The following is a 27,884-nucleotide window of genomic DNA, read 5'->3' on the forward strand; positions in this document are numbered from 1 at the left end:
AATAACTAGCTGTTACTGACCATGCATTGCAGTGTTTCATTGCCGTTAAATGGATAAGAAAGCAAAGAGAAAATGCAAGTTTATAATATGTGTTGAAATTGGAGATTTATCCTAACCTTCTGCCCCCTGTCTCTGTCCATCTCCTCCTCCCCTTCTCGTTTTTCCTCAGCTCCACCTTCCCTCTCTTTCTGTCCAGCAACTCTTTCCTCTATCCATCTTATCCTCCCCTCTCTCTCACATACACGCGTGTGTGTGTGTGTGTGTGTGTGTGTGTGTGTGTGTGTGTGTGTGTGTAATTGCCCAAATGTTTATTATAGTATTGTGTAAAAGTCTGGAGCAACTTGGTCAAGTAATCTGAGATATTTTTGGTAGCAATGTTTCCCCTTCATGTACAGTATATATATATAAACCCGAATATTGGAATGCAGTATTGTGTCACAATTTTGAAGGAATTGGTGAAGAACTTTTGGAGACATACGATTTTGAACAAACGAACATTTACATTTTTATTTATATAGATAGATTTATTAGTTGCCATTTGAATACACAATCTTTGAAGCTTACTAATATTTTACAGTGTATAAAAGGTAATTAACAGCTGTGGTGGACATAAGACATAAAATAAAGGGAGGACATAGAGCTTCTAATCGAATTTCATGTGATGCTGTCAAGAAACAATAACAAGTTATTCCAAACAACAGCAAATTTGACATATTTATATAACATTAAATACTAATGATTAGCGTTCCTAGCTCTGTCTAAGACCTCAAACTAGAACAGACACGTTGTGTTTATTAACTTATGTAAAATAATTTTACGTCAAGCAATCTTACAACAAGGGAAGCCATTAGCACAGTCATTTAAAATAAAATCAGACAGTTATGTATTTAACGTGCCACAAATAAATAAATAAATAACTATAAATAATACCTCTGCTCTTTAAAGAGGCCAAGCTTTGTCTTGAACACTTTATCAATAATGCAGAGCATTCAATTCAAAGTTAATTAGTCTTTAGCGGAATGTGGGCTGTAATGAATCAGCCTAACACTACACACATATATATTTATCACAGCCCATGCCTCTAACAAAATCTACAGTATGCCAGGACCTGCTTGCAACTGAATCAAACCTTATAGGAGTACTTGTCCAGCAACATATGCAAGTTTGTGAATATGAGGGAGAACTGACCGACTAAATATTTGAATCAGAACCCAAGATATGCCAGCATGACTTTAGTGGTTTGAGTTTCCTGAAAAAGGGTATAGGTTCCATATCTGGAGCGAATGTTGTCCACCAGGTCCGTGTAAAAAAAAGTGTCAAAATTTTCATCTTTCAGCAAACTTTGGCCTCGCTGAACGGGACACTACATGGTGGTCCAAAAGTCCGGAAACACCCTGATAAATTCTAAATGGAGTGAGTCCCTACACACGAGGAACGGGAAGGGGGAAACTTTACAGGCTATGCCACCAACATGGCGGCCATCTTGAAAGCCGCTATCTTGGATTCAACTCCAAAATTTCAAATGGGAATGTGCTCATGTGACATATCAAACAGATAGAGAATTTCACCAGAAAAACAATGCCATTGTTATTTTAAACATAACTTTATTCATTCTCGGGTTATAGCCAATTACTTGCGGCATCAGTGGAACGCTCGGCAGCGTGAGTATTACGTACTGAGATGTCATAAAAATGGGTCTGAAACGGTGCAAAGTGACTATCCCATGCCTGCTATGTTACATGTGTTTAACTGTTAGGCATCATTTACTCATGCTAACGTTTTAACCAGTGGTTATCTGAGGTTATTGGATGAAGAAGTGTTTCTCTCGTTGTTAACAGAGGACGGGACATTTCCGGAATTCTTCCAGCATGATGGAGTCCCACCACATTATGGGCACAATATGCGAGAATACCTGGACGTTCAATTCCCTCAAAAGTGGATTGGGAGTAGGGAGTGGCCTCCACGTTCACCAGATTTGACTCCTTTGGATTTTTATCTTTGGGGTCATGTCAAAGCAATGGTTTATCCTGTGAAACTACGGGATTTGCATCATCTAAAGCAGCGCATTGTTGATGCGTGTGGTCAAATTCAGCCAGATGTGTTGGTCAAAGTTCATCAGGACTGGGTTCGGAGGATAGAATTAACAATCCAACATAATGGACAACATATCCAGCAATTCCTGTGACTGTTGGTGATCTCTCGGTACTGTGTAACATCGGCGTAACGCCTCTTTGGCACATAACACACATGCTGCCAAGCGTCCCACCGCTGCCACAAGTAACTGGCTATAACCGGAGAATGAATAACGCTACGTCTAAAATAACAACGGCATTGTTTTTGTGGTAAAATTCTCTATCTGTTTGATATGTCACACGACCATATTCCCATGTGAAATTTTGGAGTTGAATCCAAGATGGCGGCTATCAAGATGGCGGCTATCAAGATGGCCGCCATGTTAGTGGCATAGCCTATAAAGTTTCCCCCTTCCCGTTCCTCGTGTGTAGGGAGTCTGTTTCCTTGTTTGCTACTCCATTTGAGTTTTATGAGGGTGTTTCCGAACTTTTGGACCACCCTGTACATAAGGATGCAAGTTGTGGAGTCCTATCGACCCTCGTACAAGCAGTCACAGGTTTAGTCATCCAATGGGACTATGTTGTACGCACTGGTAGGTTGTTTCGCGGTACACAAGAGACCCTGAGTCCACTGAGGGGCAGTCCAGTGACAGCCAACGCCACCTCTTCCAGCTCTTCTCTGCTGGACCCAGGTAATATGTGAAACCTTCTCAGCACCGAAGCCAACACAGTCTTTATCTCCAGCTGGGCGAAGCGCGCACCCACACACATGCGGGACCCGGCGCCAAACGGCACGTAGCTGTACGGCAACCTGGAGTGGGCAGAGCCGCCCTCCAGGAAGCGGCCCGGATCGAACTTGTCTGGTTCTGGGAAGAGGTGTGGCTGTCGCTGCAACAGGCACAGCGCCAGCAGCACGCAGCTGCCGCGGGAGGCCGTGTACCGCCCGCCCGCCAGCTGGATGTCTTCGCTTGCGTAGTGTGGAAGTGTTGGCACTACCGAGAACAGCCTCAGCGTCTCCTAAAACAAGATCAGTTCAATGCTACTGTCTGCTCCGCGTGATGCAGGTTGTTGTTTTACATGGTTCGTATGCACAACTACTCAGCATAGAAAAAAAAAGTTAGAATCTGATCAGTCAAAGCAGCAAGAAGTCTATACAATAGAACAGGCCTTTTTTCAGGCCATGACAAATTTACAAAATGGAGTAACGATAATAAATTGTCAGTGTGAGATCTTCACTCTGCAGCGGAATGCGCGCTGATATGAAACTTCCTGGCAGATTAAGACTGTGTGCCGGACCGGACTCTAACTCGAGACCTTTGCCTTTCGTGGGCAAGTGCTCTACCATCTGAGCTACCCAAACGTGACTCACACTCCGTCCTCACAGCTTTACTTCTGCCAGTATCTCGTCTCCTACCTTCCAAACTTTACAGAAGCGCTCCTGCTAACCTGCAGAACTAGCACTCCTGATAGAAAGGATATTGCGGAGACATGGCTTAGCCCTAGGCTGTGGCTAAGCCATGTCTCCGCAATATCCTTTCTTTCAGGAGTGCTAGTTCTGCAACGTTCCCAGGAGAGCTACTGTAAAGTTTGGATGGTAGGAGACGAGATACTAGCAGAAGTAAAGCTGTGAGGATGGAGAGTGAGTCGTAGTTAGGTAGCTCAGTTGGTAGAGCACTTGTCTGCGAAAGGCAAAGGTCCCGAGTTCGAGTCTCGGTCCGGCACAGTTTTAATCTGCCAGGAAGTTTCAATTGTCATTGTGTCTGCAATTCATAAATTTGGAGAAAATATTTGAACCAGTTTCAACCAAATTTGTACAAACTGCCTTTTAGGAACAGGCCACTAATCCAATCTACATTAGTAAGCTGAAGAGTATATGTCAGTGCTGCAGCTTCCTTCAGGTCAATGAGAAATTTATAATTGGAGGGCGGAGGCCCACAGGGAGGTTCCATATCATTAAAACTATCTGCAGCAGTCACACAGGCTTTCAGATCATTAAATTGGGTAAAAAAGGGACTGAGTGCCGATGAGTCACATTTGAATCACTTATTTTATTGACGTTGTAGTGTTTGCCTCTAGTACAGATAAATTAAAAAGAAAGATGGCAGACTTTCACAGATTAAGTTTAAAAGTTAGCCTACAAAATAAATTACAGCAAGATTAAAATGTACGGTGACTACAAGGAAAAGAAAATTACATAAGGTAGCAATGGAGTCATAGAAACATTTGGGATTTTGTATTTAAAACAGTTGGAAACCATGACTGGATGTTCAGTAAAAGAAATAAATAGAAGAGTGTACACTACTTTGAGTGCTTTTGGTGAACTGTATATGATTTTTAAAACTAACCTTTGATATGTCTGGAAATAAAAGTTTTCGATCAATGTATAATATCAGTTTTGACTTCCGACAATTAGACAGGGATCTTCATTTCAAGAACCATCAAATAAACGAGGATTTTTCATCTAGAGATGAATGCTGGGGGAAAAAAGGGTTACGAAAGAATATAGTAAAAGATGTAATTACGACCATAATGAAAATGAAAGAGGTGGCTGACAAGTGTAGTCAGGAGAATCAATGGTATCGTGGACCATGGAAGATCTTTACTGGGTCCAAAGAAATAAGGTACGACTGAGATGATGACCTAATGGACGATGGTTACATGACACTAGAAACATGAAGAAGCAGATGGGTTTGTGTACTGTAATGTACTGGAAAGAGCAGATGAGGGCTTAATGAAGCAGTGGATGTCTAACAGCGGATTGTATATTTATATATACTTTTATACTGTCAATATTTTGTAAAGTGTTAGTAAAATTTCATTCAGTATGATTAGTATCTTTTCTGTGTTTCAAAATCACCTAACGACGGATCCTATCACAGGATTTAGCCTTCATGGCACACTTTCCTATAATTCATAACATACTGAACAGGAAATTTATTTACATTGGCCTTGAAGCACGATTGATAGTTTTTACTCTGTTTCGGGCGACGAACTGATCTGGCATAAACTTATTCCACATCATCCAAGGGCAGAAACACGAAAATCAATGCGCTTTTCTTTAACCCACTGTGCAATGATCAATTTTCGTGCACAGAAACGTTAACATGCTGATACACAAGTCTAGCTCTGAATTACTGAAGGATGATATCAAACCACTTTTATTTTGCCTTCTAGTAAAACTAAGATTCAAACACTGACTGTGTGAAAAAATAGTCCTCATACGATGATATACCTTCGAGTTTCACTCTCATTAAAATACAATGTCGTAAATAACAGCAGCCTTTGGTGACGTCTTCACGTATCTCATCATTCACAGTTCGTCGTAATTGCATGAAACAGCCTCCCACTGCTCGTCAGTTCTACGACGGTGCAGTTTGCAATGAGCTAAATAATGTTGGTTATCATTTCAGCGACAATTTGAATTAAGGAAATGAACGGCATATTCATTATGTAATGTGCAAATTGTAAGAGAAAGTGATTTTCATGTGGTATACTACATGAAGCATAGTACTACTTGTTAAGGTTTGACGTCATTAAACTGAACTACCTGTAAACATGTAATAAAATATTACGATGGACCTGCCAAAACTTTTGAATGGGAGTGGCAAGAAAATCTCTAATACCCTTGTATTAGATTTTGCGAACGGAGAGTATGAAGTTTATGAATTAGAAAAAAATGAGCTGTTCTAGAAAAATGTTAGGTGAAACTGCTGCAAATATTTGTTGAAACGAAAAAAGTATGGTATATCTTGAACAATGACGGCAATCTTGAGTACATTTTGCGATCAGGCACCAGTTCCTTTACTCTGATTTCTCTCTACACTGGCAAGGTGAATCTTTATGGGTTTGACAAAGAGACAGTGTTGGTATCTATTACATGCGAGTTGTGTGACGTTGCTAAATGTTGGTGCACGTGTTATGGGTAACAGCAACGTGTTCATCCACACAAACGTATTGTCATCTCCCTGATATCTGAGCACATGAGATATGAAAGATGTCTTCTGCAATAGCTGAATTTCATCTCTATAGCCAGTGTCTCCATTAGTTAATTCCTTCCACCAACAACAATGATTACTGAGTCTAGAGCTTTGTTAATGCTTACACTTCACGATAAAATCATTAAAAACGATCTGGGGACAACATGTAACTACCTGCAAATTTACGCCAGGATGCATGAACCTATGACCAACTATAGTCACGTTCCATTCTCACTCACTCAGTTTTTTCAGTTACCTCTTTCTGGAAAAAAAAAGTATCTACGGCAATGGAGCATTGTACCCTACTCATAGCTTTGTATACATAACTTGAAACAACACAGTGTATTCAAATGGGTGTCAATAAATTTCTGGCCACATAGTATGTAAGAATTAATGAAGTGGCAATTGACTATCATTTTTATTGAAAATGTTTTATGTTTTCCTGCTAAAGAGGTAGATAGTTTTATTACAGAGAAATCATTATGGAGGTTCCACAAGATTCAGTCTTAGTTGCAACTGGTGTATTACGAGAATGTGTGTTTTTTCAGACCAGAAATATGGTAAAGATGTTTTCAAAAGAATGCAAAATATTTTTTTCACGTTGGGTCTATCCCTTCATTTAACAAAAAGTAGAATGCTATACATCCCGTTCTGCATGTCAATGTGCATAGCACCAAAAATAAATTTAATAAATGGTCAAGAGTTTTTCAGTAGCATACAAGCTTCTAAATATTCCGGCTTACATATAGCGGGAATCACCTAACACTTGCACCGCAAATATTTCGGATATGGGAAGCGTTATAGATACGCGATTTTCACGGAACTGAAATATAGGCAATAGCACTTATTTGCAGCCAATACACAGATTTTGAGACGTTTCCGAAAGTCCAGTTGTTTACAATAGTTACAAAATTTTAAATAGTATCACGCTTATTGGCAGTAATATCCTAAAAGTAGCGTAAATGAGAATGTCAACGGTGTTCGTTGTAGGGAGCTATGCAAGTAGTTTACTAGTTACAGTATTGTGAACGCCGGCAGCTTTCTGTTCCTTCCTACCTCTTAGATGCCAGGCGAAGGCGTTGTGTTTGTTTACATAGTGTTGTGTGTACACTGCGACGGTTCTGCCTGTGTGAGAGTGGGCGCAGTAGGATGTACTTGGAAGATGGTATTTCCCAATGCGGAAAAAGAGGACATACTCATGGTTTATAGTGAATGCAGGAAGAATGCCGTTCATTCGTGTACTGTATACGCTGGAAGATATCATAATGGACGTTAATGATCACGACAATTATTTGTGAACCTCTTCAAACAATTGCGTGCAGGCAGTAGTGTAACGCCTAAAATATGTAACAGAATGAAATGTGTGACTGGAGTGGAGGGTGAAATTAACGTTGTGACTGCTAGATGAGCAAAGTAGTTCCCGTGCAATCCCACGACATGAGTCGTAAGTTGCACCTCTGCCACATTTCTCTAAAGCAAGTGCTGCATGGAAATGATTTTGCGAATCTTGTGAACTTTTGAACATGGGGTTTAAGACATGATATTCCAGGTGTGCCATTTTTCTTTTTTACAGATGAAGAAACGTTTACTTGTCAAATACAAGTAAATCTTAATAACGTACATTACTGTTCTGTTGATAATACCTGTCAGGTTCATGAGGTGGTACGTCAGCGTCCACGAAGGTTAAACGAGTGGTGTGAAATAGTGCACCATTTCTTCACAGGCCCGTTGTTCGTAGATGGAACACTGAATTCACGGAAGTATCTCAATCTCCCAACGGACCATCTCCCACACATGTTACAAGACGTTCTCTTTGAGTCTCGGAGGAACCTGTGGTATCCATATGATGATTGTCCGACTGATAGTGCACGAATTGTGACTTTATGTTTTCAGGGATCGTTTCCAAATCGATGGATTGGACGAAGCGGACCTATACTTGGACCGGCCTGTTCCCAGATCTGACGCCTTTGGATTTTTTTTTTCTATGGAGGAAGCTGAAAGACACTGTCTGTAAGGACATACCAACCACACTAGATGATATGAAACGGCGTATTACTGCTGCCTGCGCTGCAGTTTTCACTGCAGTGATAGAATGTGCGTAGCAATCATTCCATGGCAGACTGCAAACTCGTATTGCGCTGGTGGTGGCCATTTTAAGCACGGGCATCGGCTCCTTATTTGTCCTACCCTGCAGAGGTACTGTATTCACCTTTGCTTGTCTTTCGTTTGTCCCAGGCAATGTCTCATTTAACAACAAGACATCTCTTGAGACGTATTAACACCCATATAGTGCTGCATATACGCACCGACGCCTAATTCACATTCGTTTATGCTACCACATAGAACAACCAACGACCGGTGTTTAGAGCGGTCAGACTACGATATCTCAAACTTCTTGCACTAGGCTTCTACAACAAATAGCATCTATATTTTAATTTACTCTTCTTTCGTTGTGGTACTGTCAATAGGCATTGTTCCACTGAAATATTTGCAACTATTGTAAACAAATATACACTGGACACTGGTAATACTCGGCGTACTGACTGCAAATACGCTCCCTCACCTAAAATTCAGTTACGTGAAAACGCCATATCGATAGCGCCTTCCAAGTCCGAAATATTTGCGGTGCAGGTGCTAAGTGATTCACTCTGCATACGAGCACATGGCAATTTAAACTGGGTGAAATATTTTCTAGAAAATTTATAAACTGTGAACAGCTGTAGCTTGGACACTCCACTCCAAAGCAAATCTCATTAAGATAACATTCTATCTGTTTTTATTTGGCAGCGTTTGGAATAAAACCATGCTGAAATTTACTCCACGAAACCAAGCCAAAAATATCTACTTGTACATATATTTACAAATAATTGGCTATTTTAACTAGACTTTCGCAAAAGATATGTTCTCTAATGATTACACGCTATTTCCACTACAGTTGGCAAACGAATAACAGTATTCATAATTATGAGAGAATACAATAATGGCCATTAGTCTTCTTTAAAGTTGGTTAGCTGGGAAAGAATGAATTGTGCTGAAAAAATTTCTGGCCGCTTACCAAAGTGTAAAATGACTGACTAGTGGTAGAGTTAATGTGAATGAAGTGAAGTTGCCCTCAACCTGAAGGTTTGGTCGAACACCATGTGAGGCGACGGGAGAGTTGTGGCGCCCTAAAGATATTGTAAGTTCGGAGTTGGCGTCGCCGTACGGGCCCGTTCGGCAACCCGGGGCTCGTCAGCAACCGCGTGGTCCTGAACAATAGCCGGAGCAAGAGGGGTAGCCCCAGCGCTTGGTTCAGGCCGACCGCGTGGCTGGGAATTCCATGTTGACGTTGTGTCGAGGGCTGTGCTTTGTGTCGATGAAGGAGATTTGTATCCCGGGAGTGCCAAAGATGGCGGACCTTGTGGAACCATAATGGCAGACATTTCACAGTTCATGCAGAAACTGATAATAGTCAGAGGAATTATGATACCTTAAAAAGAAACATGTACGCTACCATTATTTGCACGACGATTCTGATGGTGTAATCAGATTTAATCAGATTTTCAATATCTTTATTAGTCTGAACTTTAGTATCTAGAAATTGTACAAGTAAGACCCAGCAACGAATTTCCAAAATCTAAACGGTTCATCCGATTTTATCGATCGACTTGTCTTTAGAAAGCTATTAGTGTAAACCTAAGTTGGTATGAATTACAGGCATTTAACTTGTATAGTACGCGAGTTATTGGAGGTCAAAATGGCCAATTACTATTCGTCGCATCAGGCCATAAGTCCTCTATAGTTTAAATGTAAATCCAGTATCTCGTATGTGTTTCCATATGTCTGTGAGTGTGCATTGGCTTGAAGACATGGCGGGAGCGCTCTCGCCAATCACAGCGTTCGTTACTATGATAGGCGACTATCAAAGTCAATGAAGAGTTTGGAGGGAAGTGGGGGAGGAGCATCAGGTGGCACAGGACAGGGGTGCTGGACAGGAAGGCGCGATGGACTGTTGTGGGAAATATTTGGAGAGTGTTGAGCAGTTTGCGCGTGGTCACAGGAGATAGAAATATTTCGTACTGCCGACTTGTGCACTTGTGAGATTGTGAGATTTGCGTGGCCTCTGCAGTGAAGACGTAGTATGCGTTTAGAAGTGAATATCTTGCAAGCTGTGTTGTTGCTCATAACTAATTACGTGAAGTTTCCCTGTTATTCAACTTATATTTCATTTAATTGCTGGACCATCGATACCAATAAGTGTTTTACAGTAATAAATGGCATTCTTAAAGGTAATTCTGCTATCGTACTCATCATTTAAAGTCGTTAAAATAGTACCTGCAGATTTTATTTAATTTTAATCTTTCATTTATAAATTTCTGTTACATTCAAAATTGGCAATTACCGAGTGATAGGAATTTTCGACCATTCGATTTATGTGTATATTCATTTTGTATACTGTAGACTCAGCAGCATCTGGCTTGTAATGCAGCAACTACGTTTTCCAGCCCCTAGACAACGAAACCAGCCAAAAATTTAAATATTTCAACTCTGAGGGTACGTAATTGAGGACCAGATTTTTATTCGAAAGCCCGCAACTGGAATGATTTACAAATCATGGTCCCGTTGGAAGACCTGATCTCTTGCCTTTCTCTGATGCACATGTCCACTCAAATTATTAAAGATCCAGAAAAACTGGATAACTTACTCAAGAGAAAGAGCTTCGCAAATTGAGCAAGCCAATAACGCGTTGGATACCTCTGGTCTTTATGCAAGCAGACATTCGAGTTGGCACTGATTGACAGAGTTGTTGGATGTCCTCTTTAAGGATATCGTGCCAAATTCTGTCCAGCTGACGCGTTGGTTGGAGTGCACTGCCCAAAATGCTCCAAACGTTCTCAGTTGGGGAGAGATACGGCGATATCACTGGCCAAGGTTGGGTTTGGCAAGCACGAAGACAAGCAGTAGAAACTATTGCCAAATACAGGCGGCCATTATCTTGCTCAAATACAACCCAACGAAGGGTTGCCATGAAGGGCACCAAAATGGAATGTAGAATATTGTCGACATATCGCTGCACTACGTCCAGTCGAAAGTGACGCAGATGACAACCAAAAGAGTCCTGCTATGAAAAGAAATGGCATCCTAGACCATCACTTCTGGCTGTCGGTCCTTATGGCAGGTGACAGTCAGGTTGATATGGTACTGCCTTTAAGGACGTCTCCGGGCATCTCTTAAGCCTGGAATCTCATTGAGTGGGGTACAATTGTCTCCAGTGGTGTGTCCCCCTTCGAACAGAGCCGCGATGACCAGCGAAGACGTGTCTGGAGAGCTCTGGAGAGTGATGGGATACCAACATGACTGTCGACCGCCTACAGCCCGAGAAGTGGGAGTGATTGACTGGGGTACCATTTATTTTCATAGCGCGATCCCTTTGGTTGTCATCCACAGCAACCTTAAAGCACAGCGTTAAGTCGAAGATACTGAAACGAATGATAGGGTGGGTGGTACGATGTAGTCTCACAGTAAACGGTGATTTGAGCCTCATAAGCTACGAAGCTGGTTACAGTAAATGAAACTTCCCACATTATAGATGTGCCGGGATTAACAAATACGGTGGATTTTAGCAAGAACTGTCTGTGATCACTTTCCCCAGAACAGCTGGAGGTAATCTGCTTACCTCACGTCTTCTAAAGATATCTCACAGCTGTTATCCCTCTTGGTTTCTTCCCCGTCGGTCGCGAGTTCTAACGCTTGCGCCACAAACAGTGCATAATAATATGATTAGTGGTTAGGTTTAGATGCTAAGCATGAAAAGAATCGAAGAATTTTAGGCTGGAAAGTATGAGGCGAGTTTTTAAGTAAGGTCCGTTCTGTTGTAGACACTAGTAGTTCGCGTGCATACCGCAAGGAGCGCGTGTGTCGTGTACTGCCATGCCTCAGGAACAACTGTGCTCAGTTTCAGCTCTGTAGCTAACCTGTACGGTTCTTTTCTGTGCTTTCAAAATGTTTGAGACTATCAACTCGCCCGCCGCGTGTGAGGTTCGCTCAGTGATACGGTTTTTGTCAGCAATGAACCTGTCTGCTGCAGAAATTCATCGACAGATTTGCGAAGAGTACGGTAATACTGTTATGAGTGAAAGCGAAGTGCATAAGTGGGTTTCAGAATTCAAATATGGCCGTCACAATGTCCATGATGAGGACCGCTCCGGTTGCCCTTCTTTGACTACAGACGATTTGGTGGCTTCAGCTGAAGCGAGGATTCGCGAGATCAGGCGCTTCACAAGAACAGGTCTTTCAAACGAGTTTCCTGACGTGTCGAGATCAGTGCTTTACAGCATTCTTTCTGAACACCTAATGTTTAGGATACTGTGCTTCCGTTGGATCCCGAAACTCCTAACAGAAGGCTACAAAAACCAAAGATTTGAGGTGCGATGAAGTTCTTGACTCGTTAACACGAAGAAGGTGACGGCTTCTTGAGTCAGATCGTAACTGGAGACGAAACATGGGTTTCGCACAGCTTGAATCGAAGCAACAGAGCATGGAATGGAGACACACACTGGCCTGGAAAAGTGAAAGCCAAACAGTCTCTGTCCTAGCGCAAAATCATGGCGTCGGTATTTTAGAATGGGCAGGGTGTTTTGTTGGTCGACTTCACGCAAAGAGGAACCACTATCAATGTAGAAGCATTCTGCCAAACCCTAAGAAAGCTACGCAGAGCGATTCAAAACAAAAGATGCGGCATGCTGAAAAAGGGAATTGTACTTCTCCATGACAATGCAAGACCTCACACTGCAGCGCCGGCCGCGGTGGTCTCGCGGTTCTAGGCGCGCAGTCCGGAACCGTGCGACTGCTACAGTCGCAGGTTCGAATCCTGCCTCGGGCATGGATGTGTGTGATGTCCTTAGGTTAGTTAGGTTTAAGTAGTTCTAAGTTCTAGGGGACTAATGACCACAGCAGTTGAGTCCCATAGTGCTCAGAGCCATTTGAACCATTTTTGAACCTCACACTGCAGGTCAGACCCGCAAATTATTGGACAGTTTTGGCTGGGGAGTTTTAGACCACCCACCCTATACTCCTTTAAAAAAATGGTTCAAATGGCTCTGAGCACTATGGGACTTATCATCTTAGGACATCAGTCCCCTAGAACTTAGAACGACTTAAACGACTTAGACTGAATCGCCTAGAACCGCTCGGCCACAGCGGCCGGCTACAGTCCTTACCTTGCGCCGAGCGATTACCACCTGTTCCTCCACCTCAAACAACACCTCAGTGCAACCGTTACAATGACGACGACGACTTGAAAATGGCAGTCTACTCTTCGTTATCGCCGCAGGCGGCAAGTTTTCATGAAGAGGGTATTTTAAAATTGCTTGAAAGGCATGATACGTGTTTCAACAAACTTGGCGACTATGTCGCAAAAAAGAGTGAAGTACACTCCTGGAAATGGAAAAAAGAACACATTGACACCGGTGTGTCAGACCCACCATACTTGCTCCGGACATTGCGAGAGGGCTGTACAAGCAATGATCACACGCACGGCACAGCGGACACACCAGGAACCGCGGTGTTGGCCGTCGAATGGCGCTAGCTGCGCAGCATTTGTGCACCGCCGCCATCAGTGTCAGCCAGTTTGCCGTGGCATACGGAGCTCCATCACAGTCTTTAACACTGGTAGCATGCCGTGACAGCGTGGACGTGAACCGTATGAGCAGTTGACGGACTTTGAGCGAGGGCGTATAGTGGGCATGCGGGAGGCCGGGTGGACGTACCACCGAATTGCTCAACACGTGGGGCGTGAGGTCTCCACAGTACATCGATGTGGTCGCCAGTGGTCGGCGGAAGGTGCACGTGCCCGTCGACCTGGGACCGGACCTCAGCGACGCTAGGATGCACGCCAAGACTGTAGGATCCTACGCAGTGCCGTAGGGAACCGCACCTCCACTTCCCAGCAAATTAGGGACACTGTTGCTCCTGGGGTATCGGCGAGGACCATTCGCAACAGTCTCCATGAAGCTGGGCTACGGTCCCGCACACCGTTAGGCCGTCTTCCGCTCACGCCCCAACATCGTGCAGCCCGCCTCCAGTGGTGTCGCGACAGGCGTGAATGGAGGGAATGGAGACCTGTCGTGTTCAGCGATGAGAGTCGCTTCTGCCTTGGTGCCAATGATGGTCGTATGCGTGTTTGGCGCCGTGCAGGTGAGCGCCACAATCAGGACTGCATACGACCGAGGCACACAGGGCCAACACCCGGCATCATGGTGTGGGGAGCGATCTCCTACACTGGCCGTACACCTCTGGTGATCGTCGAGGGGACACTGAATAGTGCACGGTACATCCAAACCGTCATCGAACCCATCGTTCTACCATTCCTAGACCGGCAAGGGAACTTGCTGTTCCAACAGGACAATGCACGTCCGCATGTATCCCGTGCCACCCAACGTGCTCTAGAAGGTGTAAGTCAACTACCCTGGCCAGCAAGATCTCCGGATCTGTCCCCCTTTGAGCATGTTTGGGACTGGATGAAGCGTCGTCTCACGCGGTCTGCACGTCCAGCACGAACGCTGGTCCAACTGAGGCGCCAGGTGGAAATAGCATGGCAAGCCGTTCCGCAGGACTACATCCAGCATCTCTACGATCGTCTCCATGGGAGAATAGCAGCCTGCATTGCTGCGAAAGGTGGATATACACTGTACTAGTGCCGACATTGTGCATTCTCTGTTGCCTGTGTCTATGTGCCTGTGGTTCTGTCAGTGTGATCATGTGCTGTATCTGACCCCAGGAATGTGTCAATAAAGTTTCCCCTTCCTGGGACAATGAATTCACGGTGTTCTTATTTCAATTTCCAGGAGTGTATATACTTTCTGGAAATAAATTTACTTTTTTAGAAATGTCTTGTTTCAGAAACCATGCTGAGATTAGAGTTTATCAGGATCTGTATTTTTTAAAACTAATAACCAATAATGCTAGTTTAGGTAAAGTGTTGTTGTTGTTGTTGTTGTAGTTGTTGTCTTCAGTCCTGAGACTGGTTTGATGCAGCTCTTCATGCTACACTATCCTGTGCAAGCTGCTTCATCTCCCAGTACCTACTGCAACCTACATCCTTCTGAATCTGCTTAGTGTATTCATCTCTTGGTCTCCATCTACGATTTCTACCCTCCACGCTGCCCTCCAATACTAAATTGGTGATGCCTTGATGCCTCAGAACATGTCCTACCAACCGATCCCTTCTTCTGGTCAAGTTGTGCCACAAACTTCTCTTCTCCCCAATCCTATTCAATACCTCCTCATTAGTTACGTGATCTACCAATCTAATCTTCAGCATTCTTCTGTAGCACCACATTTCGAAAGCTTCTATTCTCTTCTTGTCCAAAGTAGTTATCGTCCATGTTTCATTTCCATACATGGCTACACTTCAAACAAATACTTTCAGAAACGACTTCCTGATACATAAATCTATATTCGATGTTAACAAATTTCTCTTCTTCAGAAACGCTTTCCTTGTTAAAGTTGTGAATATGAAAATCATTGTTTTTCGAAGATAAGGAAGTGAATATTTTTAATGATAATTTTTGATTAACATTACTGTAGGGAACTCCTAAGAAACGCATTTTTTTTCAAAATTGAAATGTTTCTTGTTGTTACTTGAGAAAATGGCACACATATGTAATCCATGCTACCTCTCACGTTACTTTTTTAAGTGCGACCACAGAGGGGTTAACGTGTACTCCGAACCACGATGCTACTTGTCATTTTTTTAATGATTGTCGAAAGTGAAAGAGGGGACAGGATCAAAAATTCTAACGCCCATGGGGATCAATGTGGGCAACAGACTGAAAATGAACCGTTCATGAACTTCTGTTTCCTAAGTGCTACTCGTATTGTCCTAAGACAAATGAATATTTGTCTTTCGGACTCTGATGTAGCGCTCACTCCATAGACTACAGAAGTAGCCAAGTGAATTGCATGCAGAAAGCCTATCAGTCACCACTAAAGCGTACATAATTTGCTACGGCACATAACGTGATATACAACACGAACTATACTCTGTAGAAAATACAAGAGTATGTAGGCAGAGGTCGTAATAATATGACTTGATGATGTCTATGATAAACAATAACCAGTGTTCTATCTAGTTAAGGTTCTCGAAAAGGTTTACCACAGACGCTGGAAACTAGTTTTTTTGGTAAAGACCAAAATGTTCCCATTCTCCGTAATTCATAGGATAGCTGAAGTCTTCGGAGAGACGACCTCACACAATCTGAGATGCATATAGTGCATTATGATTCTGGTGGACGAAACAGAATATGGAGAAGGAGGGGAACACATATATGCATCGCTAGCTAATACTTTTACATTTTATGAAGCATAGTAGGGGTTGCAACATTTCCATTATCCATATTTACTAAGAAGTATAGAGTAGCCTTTCACTCCGTGAATAAGAACAGCAACGTCAAAGTGCTCCCAAAACGTGAAGGCACAAGATGGGCTTTTAGTCACTGTTTCTGTGACGTTCTGAGTAGTGAAATGTCTACCTAATTCATACTGTGTGCAGTGAAAGTCATCAGTCATCCTAATTCCATTTGTACAAGAACACTTGAACATGGGATGAGCACTACTGGGAGATATTTTAAAATATGTGTCAGAAAGTCTGAGACTGTGTTTATAATTTTGAGTGGGGAGGGGGGGGGGGCGTCAACAATAAAGACACAGCTATTACCAATGAAAACAGTACACTGGACGTTTCAAATGCAAAGGATTTCTTCGTCTCCACTCAGGATAATTTATGATTGCGATACTTTACGTTTAACCAACTTTCGAAAAAACTGTAACAAAAATTATCTTAGAAAGCATCTATAAATTACCTCCTTAACTTGTACAATGTAAAATTATCGTAAAATAAAATTATGTCAATTGAGTTACACACCACAGCCTACCACAAGAGTCAATATTACTCAACATTTAACTGAAGGCCTTAATATAAAAAAAAAAAATATCAGGTACGACAGGACTTTCCTGCGGCCTGGCAATCGGACCACCTCTTAAAACTGCCTGTACAAGTGAAACTAGCTCTGTTAGTCTAGAGTCTAGTGTGCCTACCTTGAGTATGCTGTCGATGACAGTGAGCTGCGTGAGATCCTCCAAGGTGCAGGGCCGCAGATAGTCTTCTCCATTCCCAAAGACGGCGTCCAGCTCTTTTTGAGCGACGTCCTGCCACTCGGGGTGAAGTCCCAATAGCGACAGGGCGAATCCCAGCGTGGAGGCAGTCGTCTCTGTGCCCGCCATGGCGAACGTGCATACCTGTCCAGTAAAGGAACAGTGTCAGTGTGCGACGCCTCCCAACTGGCACTGGGGTCCGTAGCGACCCAGCACTGGATACGTTGGCAAGGAAGGGGAGGGGAGGGGAGGGGAGGGGAGGGGAGGGGAGGGGAGGGGAGGGGGAATCGTCCATGTCCTTTTCCTGAAGCCATGTGAGCAAAGTACAAAACGCCAGGATGACCAGATTAAATTTTGGACGCAGCATCTCTCTAAAACGAGTCCAGAAGTTCTGAGCACCACACCACCTTTGTCACTACTGTGTAGCGCAAGGTCGCCTCAGATGGGGTTCAGGCGTCTAGGGCTATAATTGTACAGATCGTAGAGGACGCTTAATTGAGTACTTTAATATAAAGGATTAATAGATGCAAATGCGTATTTGTATTTTATTAGCATTAGAACTTGGGCCTTACAGCACCAATACAGCTCACAGCAACTCTTCAAAACGGCAAACTTAGTCTCAACATACACACTACAATCACACGAAAAATTTTGCCACACTGAGATTTCCTTGTTATTTATCACACAATTCGTCTTTTCCATATGGCTTTGCCCATGTATACTTTCAATGCATATAATGAGCACACCTCCTAATCCCTTCCTGTATAAACCTCTTTCTCCCTCAATCCATCGATCACAGTCCCGCATCTCCATCTGGCTTTCTCCTCCTCCCCCTCTCTGTCCTTTTCTTTCAACCTCTCCCTCTGGACATACATTTCTTCCCCGTCCCTTTGAACATATCTCTCTCTCTCCTCTCTTTTTTCCATCTTCACCTCGCCCACCCCTTTTCCACCTGACCACTACCCCTCTGTATTTTCCACCTGCCTAATGCATCTTCCCTTCTTCCCTTTTCTCAGTCCATTTCCTCCTCCCCTCATTCTGTCCAGCCCCTCTTCTTTCTATCTCAACTTGTCCTCAGTAATGCTCATTGGCAGGTGTAGCCACTGGAATACAGTTCAATAAACCAGGGCAGTACCATTTCCACAGCATGCCTGTCATACAGGGCAGGCTACACATCAGGGGACTGAAAATCATTTGCTTGCCCCTGACATGCAGGCAACCATGCAAAGCAGATCCATGAAGCAGGCCAATACTACAACAGATTGTATTTGTCAGGGAGGACAGTCTATAAGCCAGGGGTTGGAAAAACAAAATTTTGCCTGTATCTCTCCTCCACATGAGTCAGGTAGCTATAAACCCCGCAGTCCTGATACTTGTGAGACCCAATCTCTAAGATATCCGATGATATGCTGGTCACTGGAGAAAAAGACTTCTTCCAATCCAACAGAAACATTATCCATTGTTCAGGTTTTTAGACATTAATATCGAAGTCAGATGGTGCTTCATCATGTCGTACCCAGAACCTACATTACAAGAGACGCAATCTCCAACAATTGTGGCAGAACATTTTCAGTGAATGTCAGATAACGTGCACCATTCAGACTGTTGTTGTTGTTGTTGTCTTCAGTCCTGAGACTGGTTTGATGCAACTCTCCATGCTACTCTATCCTGTGCAAGCTGCTTCATCTCCCAGTACCTACTGCAACCTACATCCTTCTGAATCTGCTTAGTGTACTTATCTCTCGGTCTCCCTCTACGATTTTTACCCTCCACGCTGCCCTCCAACGCTAAATTTGTGATCCCTTGATGCCTCAAAACATGTCCTACCAACCGATCCCTTCTTCTAGTCAAGTTGTGCCACAAACTTCTCTTCTCCCCAATCCTATTCAATACCTCCTCATTAGTTACATGATCTATCCACCTTATCTTCAGTATTCTTCTGTAGCACCACATTTCGAAAGCTTCTATTCTCTTCTTGTCCAAACTAGTTATTGTCCATGTTTCACTTCCATACATGGCTACACTCCAAACAAATACTTTCAGAAACGACTTCCTGATACATAAATCTATATTCGATGTTAACAAATTTCTCTTCTTCAGAAAGGCTTTCCTTGCCATCGCCAGTCTACATTTTATATCCTCTCTACTTCGACCATCATCAGTTATTTTACTTCCTAAATAGCAAAACTCCTTTACTACTTTAAGTGTCTCATTTCCTAATCTAATTCCCTCCGCATCACCCGATTTAATTTGACTACATTCCATTATCCTCGTTTTGCTTTTGTTGATGTTCATCTCATATCCTCCTTTCAAGACACTGTCCATTCCGTTCAACTGCTCTTCCAAGTCTTTTGCCGTCTCTGACAGAATTACAATGTCATCGGCGAACCTCAAAGTTTTTACTTCTTCTCCATGAATTTTAATACCTACTCCGAATTTTTCTTTTGTTTCCTTTACTGCTTGCTCAATATACAGATTGAATAACATTGGGGAGAGGCTACAACCCTGTCTCACTCCTTTCCCAACCACTGCTTCCCTTTCATGCCCCTTGACTTTTATGACTGCCATCTGGTTTCTGTATAAATTGTAAATAGCCTTTCGCTCCCTGTATTTTACCCCTGCCACCTTTAGAATTTGAAAAAGAGTATTCCAGTCAACATTGTCAAAAGCTTTCTCTAAGTCTACAAATGCTAGAAACGTAGGTTTGCCTTTTCTTAATCTTTCTTCTAAGATAAGTCGTAAGGTCAGTATTGCCTCACGTGTTCCAACATTTCGACGGAATCCAAACTGATCCTCCCCGAGGTCCGCATCTACCAGTTTTTCCATTCGTCTGTAAAGAATTCGCGTTAGTATTTTGCAGCTGTGACTTATTAAACTGATAGTTCGGTAATTTTCACATCTGTCAACACCTGCTTTCTTTGGGATTGGAATTATTATATTCTTCTTGAAGTCTGAGGGTATTTCGCCTGTCTCATACATCTTGCTCACCAGCTGGTAGAGTTTTGTCATGACTGGCTCTCCCAAGGCCGTCAGTAGTTCTAATGGAATGTTGTCTACTCCGGGGGCCTTGTTTCGACTCAGGTCTTTCAGTGCCCTGTCAAACTCTTCACGCAGTATCGTATCTCCCATTTCGTCTTCATCTACATCCTCTTCCATTTCTATAATATTGTCCTCAAGTACATCGCCCTTGTATAAACCTTCTATATACTCCTTCCACCTTTCTGCCTTCCCTTCTTTGCAAAGAACTGGGTTTCTATCTGAGTTCTTGATATTCATACACGTGGTTCTCTTCTCTCCAAAGGTTTCTTTAATTTTCCTGTAGGCAGTATCTATCTTACCCCTAGTGAGATAAGCTTCTACATCCTTACATTTGTCCTCTAGCCATCCCTGTTTAGCCATTTTGCACTTCCTGTCGATCTCATTTTTGAGACGTCTGTATTCCTTTTTGCCTGCTTCATTTACTGCATTTTTATATTTTCTCCTTTCATCAATTAGATTCAATATTTCTTCTGTTACCCAAGGATTTCTAGCAGCGCTCGTCTTTTTACCTACTTTATCCTCTGCTGCCTTCACAACTTCATTCCTCAGAGCTACCCATTCTTCTTCTACGGTATTTCTTTCCCCTATTCCTGTCAATTGTCCCCTTATGCTCTCCCTGAAACTCTGTACAACCTGTGGTTCTTTCAGTTTATCCAGGTCCCATCTCCTTAATTTCCCACATTTTTGCAGTTTCTTCAGTTTTAATCTACAGGTCATAACCAATAGATTGTGGTCCGAGTCCACATCTGCCCCTGGAAATGTCTTACAACTTAAAACCTGGTTCCTAAATCTCTGTCTTACCATTATATAATCTATTTGATACCTTTTAGTATCTCCAGGGTTCTTCCACGTATACAACCTTCTTTCATGATTCTTAAACCAAGTGTTAGCTATGATTAAGTTGTGCTCTGTGCAAAATTCTACTAGGCGGCTTCCTCTTTCATTTCTTAGCCCCAATCCATATTCACCTACTATGTTTCCTTCTCTCCCTTTTCCTACTGCCGAATTCCAGTCACCCATTACTATTAAATTTTCGTCTCCCTTCACTATCTGAACAATTTCTTTTATTTCATCGTACATTTCTTCAATTTCTTCATCATCTGCAGAGCTAGTTGGCATATGAACTTGTACTACTGTAGTAGGTGTGGGCTTCGTATCTATCTTGGCCACAATAATGCGTTCACTATGCTGTTTGTAGTAGCTTACCCGCATTCCTATTTTCCTATTCATTATTAAACCTACTCCTGCATTACCCCTATTTGATTTTGTGTTTATAACCCTGTAGTCACCTGACCAGAAGTCTTGTTCCTCCTGCCACCGAACTTCACTAATCCCCACTATATCTAACTTTAACCTATCCATTTCCCTTTTTAAATTTTCTAACCTACCTGCCCGATTAAGGGATCTGACATTCCACGCTCCGATCCGTAGAACGCCAGTTTTCTTTCTCCTGATAACGACATCCTCCTGAGTAGTCCCCGCCCGGAGATCCGAATGGGGGACTATTTTACCTCCGGAATATTTTACCCAAGAGGATGCCATCATCATTTAATCATACAGTAAAGCTGCATGTCCTCGGGAAAAATTACGGTTGTAGTTTCCCCTTGCTTTCAGCCGTTCGCAGTACCAACACAGCAAGGCCGTTTTGGTTAATGTTGCAAGGCCAGATCAGTCAATCATCCAGACTGTTGCCCCTGCAACTACTGAAAAGGCTGCTGCCCCTCTTCAGGAACCACACGTTTGTCTGGCCTCTCAACAGATACCCCTCCGTTGTGGTTGCACCTACGGTACGGCCATCTGTATCGCTGAGGCACGCAAGCCTCCCCACCAACGGCAAGGTCCATGGTTCATGGGGGGGATTCAGACTGTGCGGCATCAAATAAAATCCTATTAGTTAAAATTGTACAATTTCAGGCCATTAGTAGGTGGAGAATCCTTGGTGGCGGTTAGAGAGGAGTGTAGCATATTGGCTTTTCATCACACCATAGATAGTTGTTTCGGCATTTGGAAACACCTTCACGCCACATCTATGGGCACTATAAATTGTACGAAGATGGACACTTCAGTAATTCATTGTGCACTGGATTATCCATTGAAACAATTGAAGAAATCAGTGTTCAAAGTCATTTGGCATCATTACTTGCACACAGTGTTCACTATAGGGGTGTAATTGCTGGTCTAGCGATGTACTCTCCACATTCTGTTCTTTTAAGTGTGCATTTCGTGGGAAAGATGATATACAGTTATTGATGAAATTTTTCCCTTTCAAAATGGTTCAAATGGCTCTGAGCACTATGGGACTTAACTTCTCAGGTCATCAGTCCCCTAGAACTTAGAACTACTTAAACCTAACTAACCTAAGGACATCACACACATCCATGCCCGAGACAGGATTCGAACCTGCGACCGTATCAATCTCAGGTTCCAGACTGTAGCGCCTAGAACCGCTCGGCCACTTCGGGCGGCTTTTCCATTTCGAACAATTCTTTGTCAAAAACGTTGATGTGATTACTAGATTGAAGACGCAGTTAATCATATCTATCTGTCCATGACGATAAATTTGTTCCAATTAAAGAGACACATGATGAGAAACTTTTCTCTGAACAATCGTTTGAGTTTCCGGTCCCTAAATTTTGCTACACCGTCTCTGCAACTTCCTGTAACAAGTTACGTTCTGTCGTCGATACCCAGGGATTAACTGTAGACAGCGCCGTGCAAAGCATCACATTCTATTGAGCATGTTTGTCAACATAGCGCCACCAATGCCGAAACGACAGGCAGTTATTTCTTACGAAGCTTTAGTTTACAAACACATGCCTCACACGCATTGCTTATAAAAGTACTCGTATCATTCGTTTCCGGTCACTGATTCGACTCCAAATACTCAGTTTAGGATCCTCTACGATCTGTATAGTTTTTGGTCCTAAAGATATGGGATCACCTCTCTATGGTCAAAGTTCTGATTCTGCTCATTACTGATAGCAGTGTTTTTCACACTCAGGAAGTCCAGGAAAGCAAAGAAGCTACTATCGTTACTGGAGAGAATGAAGGAAGGATACTGACCATATCTTTTCTGAAGAACTTGTCTCTTATTTCGTTTGAAATAATGTACCATAACCATGGACTGTACCATATAAACTGTAGTCTCCAGAAGCGATTTCAACCACACTACTTCTAAATATGAGTCCCAACTCATTTCACCCAAACTATGACCTATGAGACCTCAAAGATATTCTAATACAGAGAGCGCTCTACGAAGATACCTGTCACTTAATATCACTTACAGTGAAAAATAAGTATTTTGAGAATTGAAGTTTAACAAAAACATGCTTCGAACCTCCCATGCTAGAAGACAAGCTCAATGTTTTTGAATCGCTTAGTACTGAAAGTAATGTTTTAAGACAACTGATTCATGGAGATGGTGTAAGTAGTTTCGTTAGTATCAAATGTAGGTGGGAATCAATTATAAACTACCAATTTAAAGTTGACTACTTAGGAAAGTATTGCTTTTATATTAATATAATTAAATTTGCATGGTTGATGCATTCTTTTTGTTTCCTCGTATTTGACTAAAAAAATATGTGCGCTTATACACTGCCTGACAAAAAAAATGAAGCACCAGAAGACATGATAGGAGGCCCTGTCAATGACTTAGAGTTTCACTTCTGTATGACAGGTAGAAAGGCCATTAGTGCGCACATGTGTTGTTCGTGTTTAGTGTTGTTACCAGTTTTGGTAGGGTATGGAATGGACGTGAAGGAAGTCAGATGCTGAATGAAAGGCCTGAAGAACACTATGGTGCCGCGCAGATTAGAGGATGTCAGAAAAGTGCAGAGAGAGCTTGAGTTTCAAATGGTGCAGGACGAACACAGGAAGGCGGTAGACGTAGGAACAATCAATATTGTATTTGTAAACTGCCGTAGCTGTGTTGGAAAAGAAACAGAGCTGCAAGCGCCAATATAAAGCACTGAATCCGAAATCGTTATAGGTATGGAAAGCTGGCTAAAGCGGGAAATAAGTACAGCCGAAATTTTTACAAAGGACCTAACCGTGTTTAGAAGCGATAGATTACCTACAATTGGCGGTGGAGTGTTTATTGCTGTCAGAAGTAGTTAACCTTGTAGTAAAATCGAAGTTGGTAGTTCCTGTGAGTTAGTAGGGGGTAGAGATAATACTTAGCAACCGGAATAAATGAATAACCGGTTCTTTTATCGAACCCCCGATTCAGATGATACAGTTGCTGAACAGTTCAAAGACAACTTGAGTCTCATTTCAAATAGGGACCTGAGTCGAAACAAGGCCCCGGGAGTAGACAACATTCCATTAGAACTACTGACGGCCTTGGGAGAGCCAGTCCTGGCAAAATTCTACCATCTGATGAACAAGATGTATGAGACAGGCGAAATACCCTCAGACTTCAAGAAGAGTATAATAATTCCAATCCCAAAGAAAGCAGTTGTTGACAGATGTGAAAATTACGGAACTATCAGCTTAACAAGTCACAGCTGCAAAATACTAACTCGAATTCTTTACAGACGAATGGAAAAACTGGTAGAAGCTGACGTCGGGGAAGATCAGTTTGGATTCCGTAGAAATGCTGGAACACGTGAGGCAATAGAAACCTTACGACTTATCTTAGAAGAAAGATTAAGAAAAGGCAAACCTACGTTTCTAGCGTTTGTAGACTTAGAGAAAGCTTTTGACAATGTTAACTGGAATACTCTCTTTCAAATTCTGAAGATGGCAGGGGTAAAATACAGGGAGCATAAGGCTATTTACAATTTGTACATAAACCAGATGGCAGTTATAAGAGTCGAAGGGCATGAAAGGGAAGCAGTGGTTGGGAAGAGAGTGAGACAGGGTTGTAGCCTCTCGCCGATGTTATTCAATCTGTATATTGAGCAAGCAGTAAAGGAAACAAAAGAAAAATTTGGAATAGGTATTAAAATCCAGGGAGAAGAAATAAAAACCTTGAGGTTCGCCGATGACATTGTAATTCTGTCAGAGACGGCAAAGGACTTGGAAGAGCAGTTGAACGGAATGGACAGTGTCTTGAAAGGAGGATATAAGATGAACATCAACAAAAGCAAAACGAGGATAATGGAATGTAGTCCAATTAAATCGGGTGATGCTGAGGGAATTAGATTAGGAAATGAGACACTTAAAGTAGTAAAGGAGTTTTGCTGCTTGGGGAGCAGAATAACTGATGATGGTCGAGGTAGAGAGGATATAAAATGTAGACTGGCAATTGCAAGGAAAGCATTTCTGAAGAAAAGAAATTTGTTAACATCGAGTATAGATTTAAGTGTCAGGAAGTTGTTTCTGAAAGTATTTGTATGGAGTGTAGCCATGTATGAAAGTGAAACATGGACGATAAATAGTTTGGGCAAGAAGAGAATAGTAGCTTTCGAAATGTGGTGCTACAGAAGAATGCTGAAGATTAGATGGGTAGATCACATAACTAATGAGGAGGTGTTGAATAGAATTGGGGAGAAGAGGGGTTTGTGGCACAACTTTACAAGAAGAAGGGACCGGTTGGTAGGACATGTTTTGAGGCATCAGGGGATCACAAATTTAGGAGGAGCATTGGAGGGCAACGTGGAGGGTAAAAATCGTAGAGGGAGATCAAGAGATGAATACACTGAACAGATTCAGAAGGATGTAGGTTGCACTAAGTACTGGGAGATGAAGATGCTTGCACAGGATGGAGTAGCATGGAGAGCTGCATCAAACCAGTCTTAGGACCCACTCATACCATTATAGTTGGTGATGGCTTCATTCTACCCTCCATATGTTGGCAAAAATACATGTTTGAAGTGGTAGGCACAAAACGTCGTCCGAAATAGTACTGAGTGTCTTGTCAGAAAATTATTTCGAACAATTTATTCAGGAGCCCCTTCGAAGTGTAGATGAATGCGAAAACGTACTCGACTCCTTAGCAACATATAATCCTGACCAAATAGAGAGCATTATGACAGATACTGGGGTTAGTGACTACAAGGTGGTTGTAGTTAGACTGAATACCGTAAATTCCGAAATCATCAAAATAAACGCAGAATACATCAGCTTAAAAAACCAGACAAAAATCGGCTTGGCATGTTTCTAAGAGACAGTCTCCATTACTTCCAATCCGACTAACCGAGCAGGATAGCGCAGTGGTCAGCACACTGAACTCCCATTTGCAAGGACGACGGTTCAATACTCCATCCTGATTTAGGTTTTCTGTGATTTCCCAAAATCGCTTAAGGCAAATGCCGGAATGGTCAGGGCACGGCCTCTTTCCTTCTTCATCCTTCCCTAATCCGAGCCTGTGCTCCTTCTCTAATGACTTCGTGGTCGACGGAACGTTAAACACTAATCTCGTCCTACTCCTCCAGTCTGACTACGTAAGCGTTGACCACATGTGGTTTAAATCCAGAGAAAAAGTTTCGACGCCAGTTGAGAGATACTTATAGCTTAATGAATTCATCATCTCAGATTAAAGAACTGAAATCCTTAAACTATTCAACACTATTTATAAACATAGCTTTGACAAAGAATGTATTTAACAAGCTAAAATTTTAGTCATGCCCATCAAAGACCGGTATTTCCATTTTAAAAGTCGCTTAGTGTAAGTACGAGGCGTGTTTTTTAAATAAGTATCGTTTTGAAATTTAAAAAAAGACGTGCAAGATATCTCAATAATTTTGATTTTACATGAAAGTCTGTGCCTTAATCTACTTTTCTACATAATTTCCGTCAATACTGTGGCAGTTGTCATAACATTGTACCAGGTTTTGAATACCCTCCTCATAAAAGTCTGCAGCCTGACTTGTCAACCACTGCATCACCACTGTTTTGACTTAGTCATCGTCTTGAAGACGCTGACCGCCCAGGTGTTTCTTCCAGTGCAGGAACAGATGGTAGTCACTGGGCGCAAGATCGGGGCTGTACGGAGGATGATCTAGGGTTTCCCATCGAAGAGATGTGATGAGATCTTTGGTCTGATTCGCCACATGTGGACGGGCATTGTCTTGCAGCAAAACGACGCCCTTGATCAACTTCCATGGACTGCTGCTTTGATTCTGGCGTGACGTAGACCACCCATCGCCCGTAAAAATTTGGTTTAAGAAATCATCACCGTCGTTGTGGTACCGCTCAAGGAAAGTCAATGCACTGTCTAAACGTTTAGTTTTGTGCACATTCGTCAACATTTTCGGTACGCAACGTGCGGACAATTTTCGGTAATTCAAGTGCTCGGTCACAATGCCATACAAAACACTACGAGAAACATTAGGAAAGTCATCCCGCAAGGACGACCGAGCGAGGTGGTGCAGTGGTTAGCACACTGGACTCGCATTCGGGAGGACGACGGTTCAATCCCGTCTCCGGCCATCCTGATTTAGGTTTTCCGTGATTTCCCTAAATCACTTCAGGCAAATGCCGGGATGATTCCTTTGAAAGGGCACGGCCGATTTCCTTCCCCATCCTTCCCTCACCCGAGCTTGCGCTCCGTCTCTAATGACCACGTTGTCGACGGGGCGTTAAACACTAATCTCCTCTCCTCCGCAAGGACGAAATCGTAAGGCGTCGGTTTTCTCTCACCTTATTGTCCACTTCCTGCACCAAACTTTCATTAACGACCGAAAGACGCCCACTCCGTTGTACATCATGCACATTTGTG

The 27,884-nt window shown here is 42.7% G+C and overlaps 1 protein-coding gene and 1 non-coding gene across 2 annotated transcripts in view; one reads left to right on the forward strand and one right to left on the reverse strand.

Annotated features, from left to right (window-relative positions):
• Positions 1 to 503: 503 nt before the first annotated feature.
• Positions 504 to 27,884, reverse strand: part of LOC126354485 (cytochrome P450 4g15-like) — a 96,336-nt gene continuing 68,955 nt past the window's right edge. The window contains exons 5-6 of the mRNA XM_050004204.1: positions 17,126 to 17,326; positions 504 to 3,089 (exon numbers count right to left, since the gene is read on the reverse strand). Of these exons, the coding sequence (XP_049860161.1) occupies positions 2,649 to 3,089; positions 17,126 to 17,326 (642 nt within the window). The 3' untranslated portion in view covers positions 504 to 2,648. The remainder of the gene's footprint in view (positions 3,090 to 17,125; positions 17,327 to 27,884) is intronic.
• Trnaa-cgc (transfer RNA alanine (anticodon CGC)) lies at positions 27,523 to 27,595 on the forward strand. The gene has a single exon. It is a non-coding gene; the product is annotated as a tRNA-Ala (tRNA).

Source organism: Schistocerca gregaria, chromosome 3 (genome assembly GCF_023897955.1).
Source record: "Schistocerca gregaria isolate iqSchGreg1 chromosome 3, iqSchGreg1.2, whole genome shotgun sequence".
Classification (NCBI taxonomy): Eukaryota; Metazoa; Arthropoda; class Insecta; order Orthoptera; family Acrididae; genus Schistocerca; species Schistocerca gregaria.